The following is a 15,411-nucleotide window of genomic DNA, read 5'->3' as shown; positions in this document are numbered from 1 at the left end:
GTATAGTGGATGTTAAAAATAAATGGTCACATTTATATAGCGCCTTTCTACCTGCTTTAGGCACTCATTCACACTCTCATTCACACTCTCATTCACACACCAGTGCACACAGACACTGGACTCAAGGTGGGTAAAGTGTCTTGCTCAAGGCGGGATTCGAACCATGCAAATACTAGTGCTCTAGTTTGCCTGATTGGACCTGACAGGCTGGTTCAAAAAAGCTCGTCTCATTGGTCAAAGGGCATTCTGATAAAAAAGTGAGCTGAGACTTGCTTGTAGAACTGCTTGTGTAGAGCAGCAAAAGCAGTCAAAAAGGCAAAAAGGTTTGAGGCACTCAAGTCATGTAGTCATGCCCTTCACAGGCCCTGATGAAGACCTGTGCGGTCGAAACCAACTGGTCCATGTATCAATAAAGGACTTTTATTTTTCTACATGACTCGAGTGCCTCAGACATTTTTGCCTTTTTGACTGCTTTTGGTACTCACTTTTTTCAGACCATTGATGCACTCGCACCCTTCTGTTTTTTGGGGGATTCTGATGAGTTTGTGAAATCAGAAAAGGGAGGGACTTAAGAACAAATGTATTTATTTAACATTAAGGCGCAATTTATTAAACATGTAAAACAATTGAACTTACAGACTATCACTTTAATTCTCCAGCTAGGTACTGCATTCAGACATGGATTTCCGGGCGCTGCACCGGCCATTGTTTCTGACAGGCTCGTATTTGGAAAACATTTTGTGAAATATTCCTACGGGGACAACAAAGTATACCTGACATTCGAGGATTGTTAAATGTCAGCAGTCGAGTAATGTACTACCATGAAAATGGCAACGTTTCACTCAGGATGCCAAATATACAGACCTATAGGCCCAGCTCTCAATAGGCATGGAGGACTGTGTTTCCAGCTGCCGCGCACTTGGGATCGAGCCGTGTGGTATTGCTGCATTTCATCTGTCCTCGGACGAAATAACAATCGTTTAAAGCCTAGGTCACAACCGGTTGTACGGGCTCCTACGGCCGATCTACGTGCAAAAAACGGAAGAAATGCACGGAGAGCATGCGTGTGTCATGCCTATTTTCAAGCCGTAGACTGCCCGCTAACTCGCAGCAGAAGTTCTTTGTCATGTCATGTCAGACAAACTCTACGCTTAGGTTTTTTTCAGGTTGCAAGAACGCTGTATGTCTTTACAGACTTTATGCGGCCAACACACGTTCAGATATCTCGTACGTCCTGCATACACGCGTAAGTCCATCGTGAGTTGCCCGTTCGGCGAGAGTGCAACAATCGCACGAAAACGATATATAAAGCTTCAGAGTGGGGGCATTTGTTCACAGTTTTTGCATATGCCGAGGGGAAGAGGGAAGGCGAGGAGAGAACAGGTGTCAGAGAGATAGCAGAGAGGAAGGCGTTATGCGTAGTGTCACGCGTAGCAGCAATTCACCAAAGGTGTTTGGATCCATGTGACTGTATGACATGTAGTCACTGTGGCTTTCTCTCTCCAACTCCTGGAAAAGTGTGTCATACTGCCCAAATGTGCGCCTTCTCGGTTTCTAAGGACGAAATATAATGGCTCTACCCCGCCAATTTGCCGGATAATCTCTGTGACAAATGCACAGCGTTTGTACACACAACGTACAGATCGGGGCCGTTCTTGCAAACTTCATACGAAGCCCGCATGGAACCCATGTCCCAGCAGCCACTGTGTGACGCACATTTAACTTCAAGGTTGTGCGTTGGATGCTAGGTGATGTGAACACCACAACTACGTAAGAAAAATAAACACAACGATTTGGGAAGCGGTAAAAATTCCACGGCCATAGAGTCGTTCGTCCAGTTGTGACAGGCTTAAACTGTGATGCTGGTAAAAATCCAACCTAATATGGCCCTCACTTACTTGTTTTATAAACCCAAACAGTGTGGTTACATTTACCATCTCATTAATGTTACAAATCAATAAGAGAGCACAGTTAGCATTAACCCGTGAGGGATGTTAGCATCATTTGCATCACAGAGCAAACAGTCCATTTTATTACCAAGCGGGTGCCGCCATTTTGTTTTCCCAAGTCAGGGCCTTTGATGATCGTCCAATTTTCCCAGTGGGAAATCCGACATGGGGGGGCGTTCCAGTTGAAATTTCCCACTGGGAGGTCGGAAATTCGGACTTCCGAGTACAAAGGGAACGCGCCATAATACCCCGGACATGGTTTGGCTATAGGCCATTGGAGTCGTTGACGTTGGTAAAAGTAACCCTGAGAGTGTGTTTTCTACAACCATGCAATAATACAGCAAATCTGCGAGAGACATTACTGTCATATAATCGGTTCTAATCTAATCTTAACCCTATTGAACTATAGAAATATCACACTCTCCCATCTTGTGCAGTTATCAAATGCTCTCTCATGCAGCCTTTTGTTTAATGTGCTGCGCTCACGGCTCTCGAAACATGTCCCTGGAGTGTCCCATCACCACACACTGACCACACATTCACACCTGCTCTGAGTAAACCATCAGCGCCTCTCGTCCTGAGCTGACCGTTTAGAACAAGTGTCGGCTCTATTAGCGTCCGGCGAAGCGTCTCGCGTTTGCCGCATTACCTCCCGAGGCCTCTTTGATCCCTCTCTTCTCCTCAAACGCCGGGTATCGATCGCGTAATGGTCCTGAATGATTTTCTCTGGCCTCGGCAACAAAAGAAAACGGTCCATTCACGAGAGCCGCAGTTTCCGCTTTTGTCTCGGAGCTTTTGTTCTCTCAAGTGTTCGACACGAAAAAAAATTGGATGCACTTGTGGTTTCGGTTCCTTGTTGAGCGAGTTGTTTCCGCCAAAGGGACAAAGTAAAGAAAAAAAACTCAGGCTTTGTCACAATAAAGAATAGAGGGGTCAATTTGCTTGGACACTTGAAATCCCCATCCTTTTTCACTCTAGCTACAACCGCTGCTCTGCCAAAGGAATGACACGTAAAAGCCCCGTTCCTTTTTAACCCCTGAACCGAGCACATTTTCTCCAGTTTGGCTTTATACCCCAGTCCAAAAGCTTCTGGAAAAAAGCTGTGAAAATAGCAACAAAACTGAGATGAAAACAATGATGGAAATGTGACAAAAAAGCGAGAAAACATTGACAAAAAGTGATGAAGAATGGATGAAAACGTAGCAAAAATGTCACAAAAAATGGACCAAAAATGTGACAAAAAAAGTACAAAAATTTGATTAAAATTTGATTAAAAAAATTACAAAATGTGACAAAAAAATGATAAAAATTGATTAAAAAATTGACGAAAAAATGACAAAAATGTGGGGAAAAAATGACAAAAATGTGACAAAATGTGACCAAAAAAAATACAAAAATGTGATAAACATTTGACAAAAAAAAAATACAAATATTTGACAAAAAATGACAAAAATGTGATAAAAAAATTGACAAAAAAGTTACAAAAATGAGTTATACTGAGAGTACCCAACAAAAAAAATCTGATGACGTGAGGAAAAAGATCCTCTCAGTTCAGGCGGGAGTTAAGAGGTTTATACTTTGTTGAGATTTTATGTTTTTCCCTTAACAGTTTAGTTGTTTTTTTTGTCTGAGTATAAAAAGACAGAACTTTTGTGGTGCTTTATTTCATGACTCTTGTCCGCTGGGCAGTAAAATGTCATTAATAAGCATTAAATCTGACCTGTTGATCCCTATATAAACCCTGTACTTGCAAATCTATGAACATGTGCTGATATCATGGTAGTTTTGTACAGTCTGAAAGTTGTAAAACATGCATTTTTTTATTTAGGAATGGGGATGTGCGGAATGGTTTGAGAGAGCTAGAAATGAGTGGAGTCAGATAGTTTAATCTCAGCTTCCTGTCGTCTTCAGCCCTACAGGCGAGGCTGTGGGCGCTGGTGACTTCATCTATTGATGCTGGTCGGACAGCGCTGCCCGATGCAGTTGATGTCCTTGTCAGTTTTATGATGAATGAGGACGTAATGCATTCAGACGAGCGTGTGTAGATTTGACTGTGTGCTTTACACGCCCCTGTCACGTGACTTTATTGATCATATCTGCCCTTGTGTCGCCTCAGATGTCGCTCAGGTTTACAGCCGAGTGCGCTGAATCTTAATGCACAGCCCTACGTTAAAGTTACTGCCATTATTACTTTGATATGTGATGCAGACTCGTATCACTCTACAATAATAACTGATTTGGATGTCATTTATATGTCACCTTGACGTTCCAGCAAGGACGAGATTTTACAGCTCTTTGCCCCGGGCCCATCAATCTCTCCTTCAGTGAGATTCCGGTAACCATTCCCCAAATTCATCACATCAATCCAAAAGTGTTCCTGAAACCACTCATTTACAAATGAAGCACTGGACTGGACACAATGCTCTTGCCACAGGTCACAGTTAGTTCAGCCTGTAGCAGTGACACTTCTCATCGGGTCAAATAAGAGAGATCACAGCTCACTCAGTCCAGCCCATCTCTCTGGTTACCCATTAAAGTCAGGACTGATTTAAAAATGTCTCTCCAATCACTGTCAATGTCACCAAACCGCTTTAAAACTAAAGGCGATTGATCTGTTCCTGACCTGCCACTTCAAATAAAGACTTGCTTTTGCTTGACATATTTATTCAAACCTGATTTGGACTCTTCCTGAACAGGGCACTCCGGAGCGGCTGATCATGCACCTGGTGGAGGAGCCCTCGGTGGTGGACCCCACCTTCATCGAAGACTTCCTGCTGACCTACAGGACCTTCCTGAGCAGCCCCATGGAGGTGGGCACACGGCTGCTGCACTGGTTCCAGGTGGACAGCCTCAGGGACACGGTCAGTGCGGCTCTTTTCTTCCATAACTAGGTGCTAAAGCTCTGTGACACTTTGTGATAACACGCAAACACATGTGAATCTCTAAAGACTTACCCATCAAAGACTTGTGAGGGGACATTATCAACACAACGGTGTAGACTCTGCTAAGCCCGTATTCCCCCGTGTTGTTGGATCGATACAGAAGCAGCACACGCAGCATTCCTTTGTCCGTAACTGCATTAATCCAACATTACTCTTGTGTTGTCAATACTCTTTGTGGGCTTGTCACTCAGCCTCAGCCGCGTTAAGCCTCAGATCATGTTTATTAGTACATTGTTTATTAGTACATTGTTTATTAGTACATTGTTTATTAGTACATTGTTTCATGCCTGGGCGTTGTTGCGTGTAACTCTAACCATGCTGCTGTGGCTCTTCCTCCTCTTCTTTAATGCGTCTCGTACTTTCATTTAAGTTTGGCGAAGTTTCTTCCACTTTGACGCCACGGCTGTTCAGGAGACGCTCGAAGCCCCTCTGCTTCATTTTGTCGCTAAACATGTTGAACACAAACGCATTTTTGTCTGTTTTTTCTAGCAGTTGTGTTGTATCCAGGAGGCCCAGCGTCTCCTCGTTGCTCCAGGTCTGTCCATGGCTCATTGTTTGTAGCGTCCATCCAGTATTGGTGTTAGCAGCAGTGAAGGGCTAAGTCCAAGGTGCCTTGCTACGGTGGCTTGTTAAGCCCAAAAAGGCGCATGTATCCTGGAGTTGTTTTGGATCAACAGTGGTTTATATTCACACCTTTGAACGTGACCATGAAAAGTAGTGAAATTTGCATCTACAAAACTACTACTACACATGTTTGGAAATCATGTCAAGCACATATTCTTCACTATCTCGTACTTAGTTGGTTTAGAAAATGCAATTTTGATCTAAAACATCTGAAATACCCAATAGTTTCACCTCCTTGTCACACAATCTCCCTGTAAGCCCCTCCCACCACCCTACTCTTGCCCCCCTTCGCTGTTTCAATAAAAATACTCCATGATGCCGCCTCGGTGCGAGGAAAAGCCGCTGTAGAAGATTCAAAGATGCGCTAGTGGCCCGAAACACAGCTCCAGGTCTGTTTTTGACCAGAGAACAGCATTGTAAGTTGATTCAGCATATAATAATACCCCCAATTTAAAAAACAAAAAGACAGCTTATCCCCGCTGTCACCAACTTTTCTTCAGCCAATTCATATTTCATCCTTCCCTCAAATCTTATTGAGTCTTTAAATTGCTAATCCAATCTCAATCAGCGAACTGTGCAGCTTCTTTCATGGACTCCTGCATCAGTGTTCGAACCTCCTGCAGAATATTGGAGGAAACTTGCCGTGCGTTTGTTGGGGTGAATTTGGGTCAGCCATTTTTTATGCCAAGCCCATTATTTTGGGAATATATAGACGTTTTTTTTTTTCTCTCTCGATGAACTGTTGGTCAAAGCCTTACTGTAGCAGAGCGTCAGCCAATTATTTCTCCTCCCCGCTGTTTTTTCTTTATTTTAGCGCGTCTTATCTTCGCCGCTGTTTTTCCGAGGCTCTATGTAAAACGAAGGCAGTCTGTTTTTTTTGGGGGGGGGGGTCCAGACTGCAGCGTGGATGGGTTGGTTTGATGCATGCATAAACACGCAGATAAGGAAACCGCATTGTTTCTCATCCGGCAGGAAAGTTTAATTTGTTTCCCTACTTTTGACAGACACAAAGAAAAAAGTTCGGGATTACTTTTCCATCATATTTGCCATTTCATTGTTTGGCAGATATTGGTTATAATCAGCTCCAACAGCAGGAAGGCCCCAGGTTCAGGTTCAGGACCAGGTGGGCCTTTCTGTGTGTTAACCTTGCATTTGCTCCCCTTTGTTCCCCCTTTCCAACCCAAACCATGTACAACAGGCTAAAACCTCCAACTAGGTACCCATGACTGTGGTAATCATGGAAACGCTGTTACTAACTGCGCCTGTTACCAAATACATACATCTGTTCACCAACGGCTTCCTGGACCTGTTCGAATTGAGCGATCCGACCCCAGGCCCGATGTTAACCTCTTAACCCCCACTGTACCTGACTACATTTTCATTTGCATTACCCAAATCTAAACACTTGGCGATGAAAAAAGGGATGCAAAAGCTTCAAGAACGTGACAAAAAAAGCATAAAAAATATGACAAAAGAGTGATGACAGTGTGGCAGCTTTGCAGTTTTGCAGGTCTTATCTTTCAAATGGGGCGTTGCACTGGCCTATAGGCTGTGAGCTCCAGTCGAGAAGCTTTTAGATGTGGGTAAAGCCGAACTGAAGAAGATGTGCTCGGTCAAAGTACGGTGAGGTCCATTTCACGGCTTTTACATCATTTCTGTGATTTCTCCATAATTAACATTATAAGGAAATATCAAGTATTATTTTTGGTAATGTCCAGTCTGCAGATTATTTTAACGATTATTTCGCTTGGCTGTGAAAGGTGCTTGATGATTGAGTGTTGGGGTAAACTTTGGTTCTTGGCGATTTACAAAGTCACTACAACTGGACTTGGTTTGCCATTCCTTATTTGAAAGCTACCTCCAGACTCCAGCTGCTGGAGGCTGCACTGGCACTGACTGGGACTCTGTCGGGGACTGAGGAGGTTTACTTTGTAGGATCTGGCAACAATAAGAGAGGAGCTCATTCTGCTTTCTGATTGGACAATTGTCACACAGATCCTTTTTATGACATTTACAATGGTCACAACACTCTACTTTTGAGTCTGTGTAATCCAGAAAACAATTCATTGATGGCTAAAATAGTCACTTATCAATAATCCCACAAGACTAGCCTTGTTTTCTCTGTTTGGTGTGACAGGTGACCAGAATAGTGCTGCTGTGGGTCAACAACCACTTCAACGACTTCGAGGGCGACCCGGCCATGACGCGTTTCCTGGAGGAGTTCGAGAAGCATCTAGAAACCGCGGTAATTGTCTTTTAACCATGTACAGTTATAAACTTAATAAAACGTATAAACTTATTAATTGGATGTGTGGACTGCTTTCCAGAAAATGAAGGGTCACCTGCGCCTGCTGAACATCGCGTGCGCCGCCAAAGCCAAGTGGCGGCAGATCACGCTGCAGAAGGCCAATCGCGAGGCCTCCCTGAACTTCTGCGTCCAGGGCGGCAGCGAGAGGGGCTTCGGCGTCTTCGTGGAGTCTGTGGAGGAGGGCAGCAAGGCGGCCGAGGCGGGGCTCAAGAGGGGAGACCAGGTCAGGACGTTTGGAGACTTCACTGTCCCTCTATGGGAGATTTGTCCACAGCGGTTAAATAGAAAAGACCGTTTATATTCGGTTATAGACCTAATGTTTCTGGTTAACTTCCTGTTGGCCAGTAAAAGGTAACGAAAACTTCCTGTCCACATTTTAACGTGAATTAAAAGTAAATTCGATTTTTAGTTTTCTTCAGTGTGTTTCATTCAACTCAGTTCAGAAGGTGATGCTATTTTAAGCTTTAAGGCTAAAACAGCGACAGAATCACTCCTCTGGTGAAATGTTTACATAATGAGTAAAGTTTTTAAGCTCTAAGCTACGGCGTACTCTCCGTAGGAATAAACAAAGACTGAAAATCAAATCAAGTTGTTTTTGTGCAGCCCAGTACTGCCTCACAGGGCTACACAATAAATCAAAACCGTGAAACAAATAAACCGATGTATGTTAGTGTCGAGTTGTGTGAGGAAAGTTAGGAGTCAGTTTGAAACTACTAAACTGAACACAAGTAGCTCCTTTTTTCAGTGTGGATGTTAAAGAAACTGATATTTTCTAATGTGTCACTGATATTTAATAAAGGCTGTTGGGGGAATTTCAGGATCAGTGAAGTTAATAGTTATCCAGTTTGAATACATAAAGATATAAAAACGGCAACTATTTTCTTAAACTTTTGATGAAGAAAAGAAAATAAGTTGAAGACCCGTTCACATTTCAAAATTCACATGTTTAATGGTTGGATGTTAACAAGGTTCCAAGTAGAATCTCAATCTGCAACAAGAAGAAAAGGGAGTGAGACGACTGCTCAGGACCACATGCATCTAAAACATCTCGGTGGATCTGCTTGTGATCTCCGTAACATTGGAAACCATCAGAACAATCAAGGTCATATTTTTTCTCATCAGAGAATGAAAATGTCTTCCACCTTTCTGTGTACCATGCTCAAAACCAAACCATTTTATCTGCCTTTGCATCAGGACGTCACGACAGAGTGAAAACCTGACAGGAAATGACTCAATCTACAGGTTTTTTTTTCTTTGTCTCTCTCCCTTTTCTTCTTGTTGCATATTGAAGTTCTACGTAGAACCTTGTTAAGATCCAACCATGCAAAATGTTTCCTTAACTATCTGATCGAGACGGTATGAATGTAAAACACTCCCCGCAGACGTCAGAGGAAGCAGGTTAAACAGTTTGAGGTTGTTTCTGAGAACTGTCTTTATTTTTGAGTCACATGAAACTCTCCACGAGGTTTATTTAGCTAAAGGTGAAATGAAAGTGCATTTTTCACTGATCATGGATGTGTCAAACAGATCAAATATACACTTTTCTCTCTTTTGCTGATTCTCATAGATCATGGAAATCAACGGGCAGAACTTTGAAAACATTTCCTTGTCCAAAGCGGTGGAGATCATAAGGAACAACACACATCTGTCACTCACCGTCAAGACCAACATCTTTGGTAAGAACATTGTTTGATTATTGAGTTCAGCGTCTCTTTTTTTATTTGTGGAAAACAGTAAAAACAATAAAATGGCTAAACTGGGGTTCCCTCTAGTCTTCAAAGAGCTGCTGAGTCGGGTCGTCCACGAGAAGAAGAACGGCGGACCCCATATCCCCAAAATCCAGGAGAAGAAGGGGAACCGCTTCTCCATCCCCGACCTGCCCGGAGACATGGAATTCCCCACCGACCATAAAAGCACCAGGAAGATGAAGGCCAACACGGTGACCGGCGGGCGGAACAGGATACGGAAGATGCTGGAGAAAACGCGCTTCAGCATTTTGCCGCCAAAGCCGTTCAGGTGAGGCCCGACTCCACAGAAGCGGAGGCAAAATGTTTCTTAAAGTAAAACAAGGGGATGAGGAAATGATCTCCAAGAGGCAAAGAAATTTAGATGATCCTGTCCCGTCTTGCTTTCGAGGAGAACGTTTGCTTAGTCGCTCCATTGCGGCATATAACCTGGCATGTTCCGCAGCGTGGCTTTAAACGCCGCGCCCACACGTTCAGCCTTTAGTTCAGCCGTCATTGTCCTCTGTACATCGGGGAATATTCAAAGTAATTGTGCAGAACGCGGCTTACATTCAATATTGCTCCAATAACGCGGCGCTACAAACCTGATTATCCCCCATCATTTCACGGATCCCCGCGCCTCGTTGCTCGGCGCCTGGTGGAGCTTTAATGACCTCGCTCTGAATGCGTTTTCACATTTCCACGCCACACGAATGGGTGAGCACACGACGCCGCACGAGTCTCTCACCCTTCCCTTTACGATGCTTCTTTTATGTTTTGTTGCTAGTGAGCCGGAGATTGTCAGGAAGTAACTACAGTGAGCACCACCCACGCTTTTTCAGTCACAAATATTTTGTATCCACGTGTACGGACGGTGACCGAGATGATACTGTAATCCAAATATGGTCATTTCCTTTAAAGGAGACAGACACAGCATAGAAGAATATGCTAACTAATATAATACTAATATACTACTCTTGCAAAAACATCTCCACTTTAGTAGCTCTGACAGACTCTAGAAATAACAGAAAAAACATTTATCTAAATATGTAAAGTTAGCCTTTGAGAGACTAATTTCAAGATATCATTTTTTCTTTTACACTTAAAGCAAAGTAACAAAGTGCTAAGTAACTTGTTTGCCTTAATAAATCCTTTCCGTAGTCCCTCTGGGGGTCATACAAGTGTTGATGGGATGATTGGAGGGTCTTTCATCTCCCCCTGGTGTCTCTGGCCAGAAAACCACAATTGCCACTGGGTCGGAGCCACCAATACACACTAATGGGATCACGAAGAAGAAGCTAACAGGCTAACGGGCAAAGCTAACTGCGGGCTAGTGCCACAGTATTTACAGCCAAGTCTGAGTGACAAAAGTCATCTACATTGTGTAATTGGATGAACAATATCCCTCTGTCCCTTTGTCTTTTGTGTCAGCGTAGTATTTACTCTCCAAGACAATGAGTAAAAAAAACCTAGCATGCTGTGACACCTGCAGTGATGCTCATGGCCTCTAGGGTAAGTTATTTAGTACGGCTTTAAATTAAGAAAAATATCAACTATCATTTTATTTCAAGTAGATCAATGAATCCATCAATGAATGGCTTTTTAGGCGGCTGCATATATGAAAAAAAAAAACACCTAGCCCCAAAAAAATTGCTACAAAAGGTTTTTCAATGGTTTTCTGTAGTATCAGGTGTGCTTATTAACATACTAAAAGTTTACCAAAATCTGACCACTGGAAAGGTCTAATTTTCAAGATGGCGTCCAAGAGGGTGGCGAGATCCTTAAAATGCCCATTACTCCTTTATTACTCATCCTAGACAAGTCATTTTGGTGTCTAACCCCATGTTTTGGGTGTCTAGGAATCCAATGGGCTTGTTCAAGTTGTAGTCACATGATCACGTAATTGTGAAATAGAAATCGTGGACAAATACTATATATATTAACATTAGCGAGTTTGTCACGGCAACGGCGCACATTTTCAACGCAGCCTTACATCACTTCCCAGAGACATTTACTTGCGGAGATATTCACTAAAGTCTGCGAGTATGTGTTTCTTTACATAGACTTTATTTTACATTTGAAAACTTTAAATATCAGTGCTGAGGAGCCCAATGAATGTCATACGCCTCATTTAAACATGTACACCCCATTCAGGGAAGTTTCTCAAGAAGATTGAGCAGAGTGAATGAAGCTATTTCGGCGCACTCATCTTCAGTGAAAATAATCACACATGTATTCAACAGGCCAAGCACAACATCGATCCAGCCGACAACACAATTATCCACCAAACTGTTCCGTTCACGTCTTTGTTGTCGCCGCAGACTATTTCAGAAACCGGCTCTGATTTCGGGGCTGATTAAAACGCTGGTTCACCAAAAGCCAGTGTTTGTTATTCTGTCCTTGTCCTAGCTTTTACCAGAACAACACCAGAGCTTTAACGCAGCTTTGTTTCCGGGGTAACGGAAGCCATGACTCGGCTGTGCTGAAAAATCTGAATCCAGTTTATATTAGACACGAAGGGGGAAAAGATTATAACATTATACCTTTTTGGTTTTTTAAATATCAGTAAAGCCGGGTAAGAAAAGGAAGATTGAAACTGTTGAAACAATGGCCTTTGAAGTTGTTATTTCCAATTTAGGTCGACGGAGAAAACATCCATGTTTTGTTTGAATGTGTTTGAATAGCTTATTATGAAGCTTATTATGAAGATTAAGCACTATTTTCTTTAAGGTAAACGTTTATATTTTGTGTGAAGCAAACTAGCACAAAACCTTAAAAAAATCTACTTTCCAAAAGTTTAGAATATCCAAAACAACCAAAGCAGTGTCAAAAACGGCCTTTCATTTTGAAGAGCAGAAGACCGTACTTTTTGAATATTGTGCTATTAAATTGAAGTATTATTATTTTACTATACACTCAGCGATTGTTTTTCTCCACATTGACCTGTCCAAGCCTCGCCACATTGTCACACCGTTGCCCGTATCGACAGCGGCGCTGGATTTACGGAGAAACGATTGGAAAGCGATAGACAAAGGTTTGTCCTGAAGTCACTGAGTGTCACGGACAAAAGCGGCTGATTTATGGAGATGACGATCTGCCCGATGCCGATCCTGTCCTCCAGAGACTAACTATGACAGTAATGGCAATAACTGTGAGTCAGTGTTAAGTAGCTGAATGTGCCCCTTCGGACGAGCCATATGTCCATTTGGACATTTCAGCAGACATTTAGAGGCTTACGTTTGTTCTTATTCATGACCACTTCTGCATCTACGTCATAGTGTGGTGATGGATAATAAGCAAGATAGATTTGAAGACCCGATATACTGCTTCAGCCCCGATGCGGAGGACTATGCAAATGGCATATCATTCAAAACAAACTTTTCTTTTCCTATCACATGTACTTGAAAGACAGTAGTTTGCCTGTTGATTTAGGCAAGAATGGCCATTTTTGGTACATGTTTCTTGTTAAATTTCATGTTTTCGCACACGAGTCCTCTTAGACAGACCAGCCATCCATTTTCTTCCGCTTTATCGCGGGGGCAGAAGTCTGAGCAGACATGCCCAGACTTCCCGATCCGATCCATGCCTTCCTCATGTTGGTTAATCCACCAGTCAGTGACGCCCTTCAGAAGTCATTGAGATAAATCAGTCTTAAAATATTGGAATAGCTGTGTACCCTGGTGAGGCGGTGGCACCTGGCTACCCCTAGACACGCCCTTAACCCATGTACTTTTATCTTGCCATATGACCGTGATATTCATGCCATTATATGCAGGGGGAAACATGTTTTCAGACTGTTTGGCATAAACGAAAGCCCACTAATGCAGCGTAGGAGAGACGATCGAATATCGACTGGACACGTCTGATTGAGATGAGGACAATTTAATATATTTGCGTATCTCTCAAATCAGGTATATAGAAGTCCAATCGTTTTGCTTGAATGGGCTTGATTATTTTCCTGAATGTTTCATTTCTGTATTGTTTGCAATTGCTTCTTGCCTTTCTGTCCACTAAGAGGACTTGAAGTTTTTTTTCCATAAATGTGCCTTGCTATGGCTATGGCTAAAATTCAGTCTATTTTCCTGTTCATTTTTATACCCAGCGTACACGTCATGCCCCGTCTGCCGTTTTTTGCTTATGCTGCTCCTCTGTCCAAACTAATACGTATTCTCCTGCGCTGTTGTTCTGTCTGGGTGTTTTGTAAATAGGCTGCGTGTCTTCGTTTCTCAGACTGATGTTTCCGCTTTGATTCCTTTCCTTTCTTTTCTTTTTTTATCACGCTTTTCAATGTTGTCCCTCTCCTTTGTTTGCTGCTGCAGGGGCCTGTTTGGGTAAGACTTTTGTGAAAGTTTCCTATTCGCCGAAGCATTTCTCAAACTACACCTCATTGTCAGCAAAAGGACATTTTTCTTACCCATTGCTTCAGAAGCTGTACTCTGCTTTTTGTGTACATTTCTATACTTGTATGTGGGAACATTTGCATATTTGGTTTTAGCATGGATTATTGATTTATTTCCACAATGTAGCAATAAAACACAGCCAGGAAACAGTCATTACCCGAGCATGTTAGCATCATGTTGCTCCTGGGTCACGTCTGGAAAATGCACTTGGTTATGGCGGGGGTTAAGAGGTTAGCCTCCTAACTCCCACCTGACCTGAGAGCATCTTTTTCCTCACGTCATCAGATTTTTTTTTCCATCATTTTTTTGTTGGGTGTTCAACTCATTTTTGTAACATTTTGGTCTTTTTTTTGTCAATTTCTTACACATTTTTGGTCACATTTTTTAATTTTTTTTTGTCACATTTTTTCGTCAATTTTTTAGCAAATTTTGGTCATTTTTTTGTTACATTTTGGTCATTTTTTCGTCAATTTTTTATCAATTTCTTTTGACATTTTTACCACTTTTTCTTCAATTTTTCGTCACTTTTTTGTCAATGTTTTCTCACATTTTTGTCACATTTCCATCATTTTTTTCGTCTCAGTTTTGCTATTTTCACAGCTTCTTTCCAGAAGCTTTTGGCCAAACTGGAGAAAATGTGCTCGGTTCAGGTGGGAGTTGAGGGGTTAAAGGATGTGTGTCAAATGCAGAGAAAAAAATTGTTCCATATAGCGCTTAAATATGTCAATCTGGTGGTTATATATAATGTTAAATGTTAAATGGTATTGCTTTTTCTGACCCGTGAGGTAATCTTCTCCACATACTCCACTCCCCCCTGAGCATCCTGCTGATTGTGTCCATTATAATGTAAAGGTTGAAGTTTGCATATCCCTGAGTGGAGCCCGGTGCCCGTCTATCCGCGGCGCCGTAGCATCGCGCAGAAAGCCAAGTGCCAAATGCTAATTCGTGCTAATGTATTCCTGAGCTCAAAGCAGGTAGAGTGAGACGCCCATCCATATTCCATTCAAATCAGCAGACAAAATCATCTCTCAAATGCATGCGAGTTCTTGCCGTCGCATTCTCCGCAGCGCATTGCCAACACCAGCTTGTAAACTGTCATTGAACATATGCATGAACTGCTCTTCCCATTGTTTCAACCAGGACAGAATGTGAAGGATTTACTCTAGACCTGTTTCAAACGTATTCAGAACAGAAAATGGATTCATTAAAAAAAAATCAATGGAAAGGGGTTTGCACTCCCTCCTCACAACAAGAAGGTCCTGGGCCCTGGAATGAGAATCAAAAAGCTGCCCAAAAGGTATTACCATGCCTTTTTTCCATAACTGTGTTGAGTATCAAAAAGTATTGTGATACATGATTTCCAATGCGATACATGTATCACGACAAAGGGGTGTTGCGATATATTGCAACCAATATTACTTAAAATCTCAAATTATCGGTCGACAAAGGGGTGAAGGGGTGGGT

The 15,411-nt window shown here is 42.4% G+C and overlaps 1 protein-coding gene across 10 annotated transcripts in view; it reads left to right on the top strand.

Moving 5' to 3' along the window:
- rapgef6 (Rap guanine nucleotide exchange factor (GEF) 6) overlaps positions 1-15,411 on the top strand; it is a 195,498-nt gene that overhangs the window by 142,956 nt on the left and 37,131 nt on the right. For 6 of the 10 annotated variants that reach the window (XM_079566299.1, XM_079566300.1, XM_079566303.1 and 3 more), the window contains 6 exons: positions 4,646-4,810; positions 7,653-7,760; positions 7,843-8,046; positions 9,391-9,499; positions 9,596-9,839; positions 13,867-13,878. In XM_079566299.1, coding sequence (XP_079422425.1) covers positions 4,646-4,810; positions 7,653-7,760; positions 7,843-8,046; positions 9,391-9,499; positions 9,596-9,839; positions 13,867-13,878 — 842 coding nt within the window. The remainder of the gene's footprint in view (positions 1-4,645; positions 4,811-7,652; positions 7,761-7,842; positions 8,047-9,390; positions 9,500-9,595; positions 9,840-13,866; positions 13,879-15,411) is intronic. The other 4 variants (XM_079566302.1, XM_079566301.1, XM_079566298.1 and 1 more) reach the window with 1 other exon arrangement.

Source organism: Gobius niger, assembly GCF_951799975.1.
Source record: "Gobius niger genome assembly, chromosome: 11".
NCBI classification, from domain to species: domain Eukaryota; kingdom Metazoa; phylum Chordata; class Actinopteri; order Gobiiformes; family Gobiidae; genus Gobius; species Gobius niger.
Note: the sequence above shows the minus strand (reverse complement) of the source record. Positions and strands in the feature narration are given on the sequence as shown.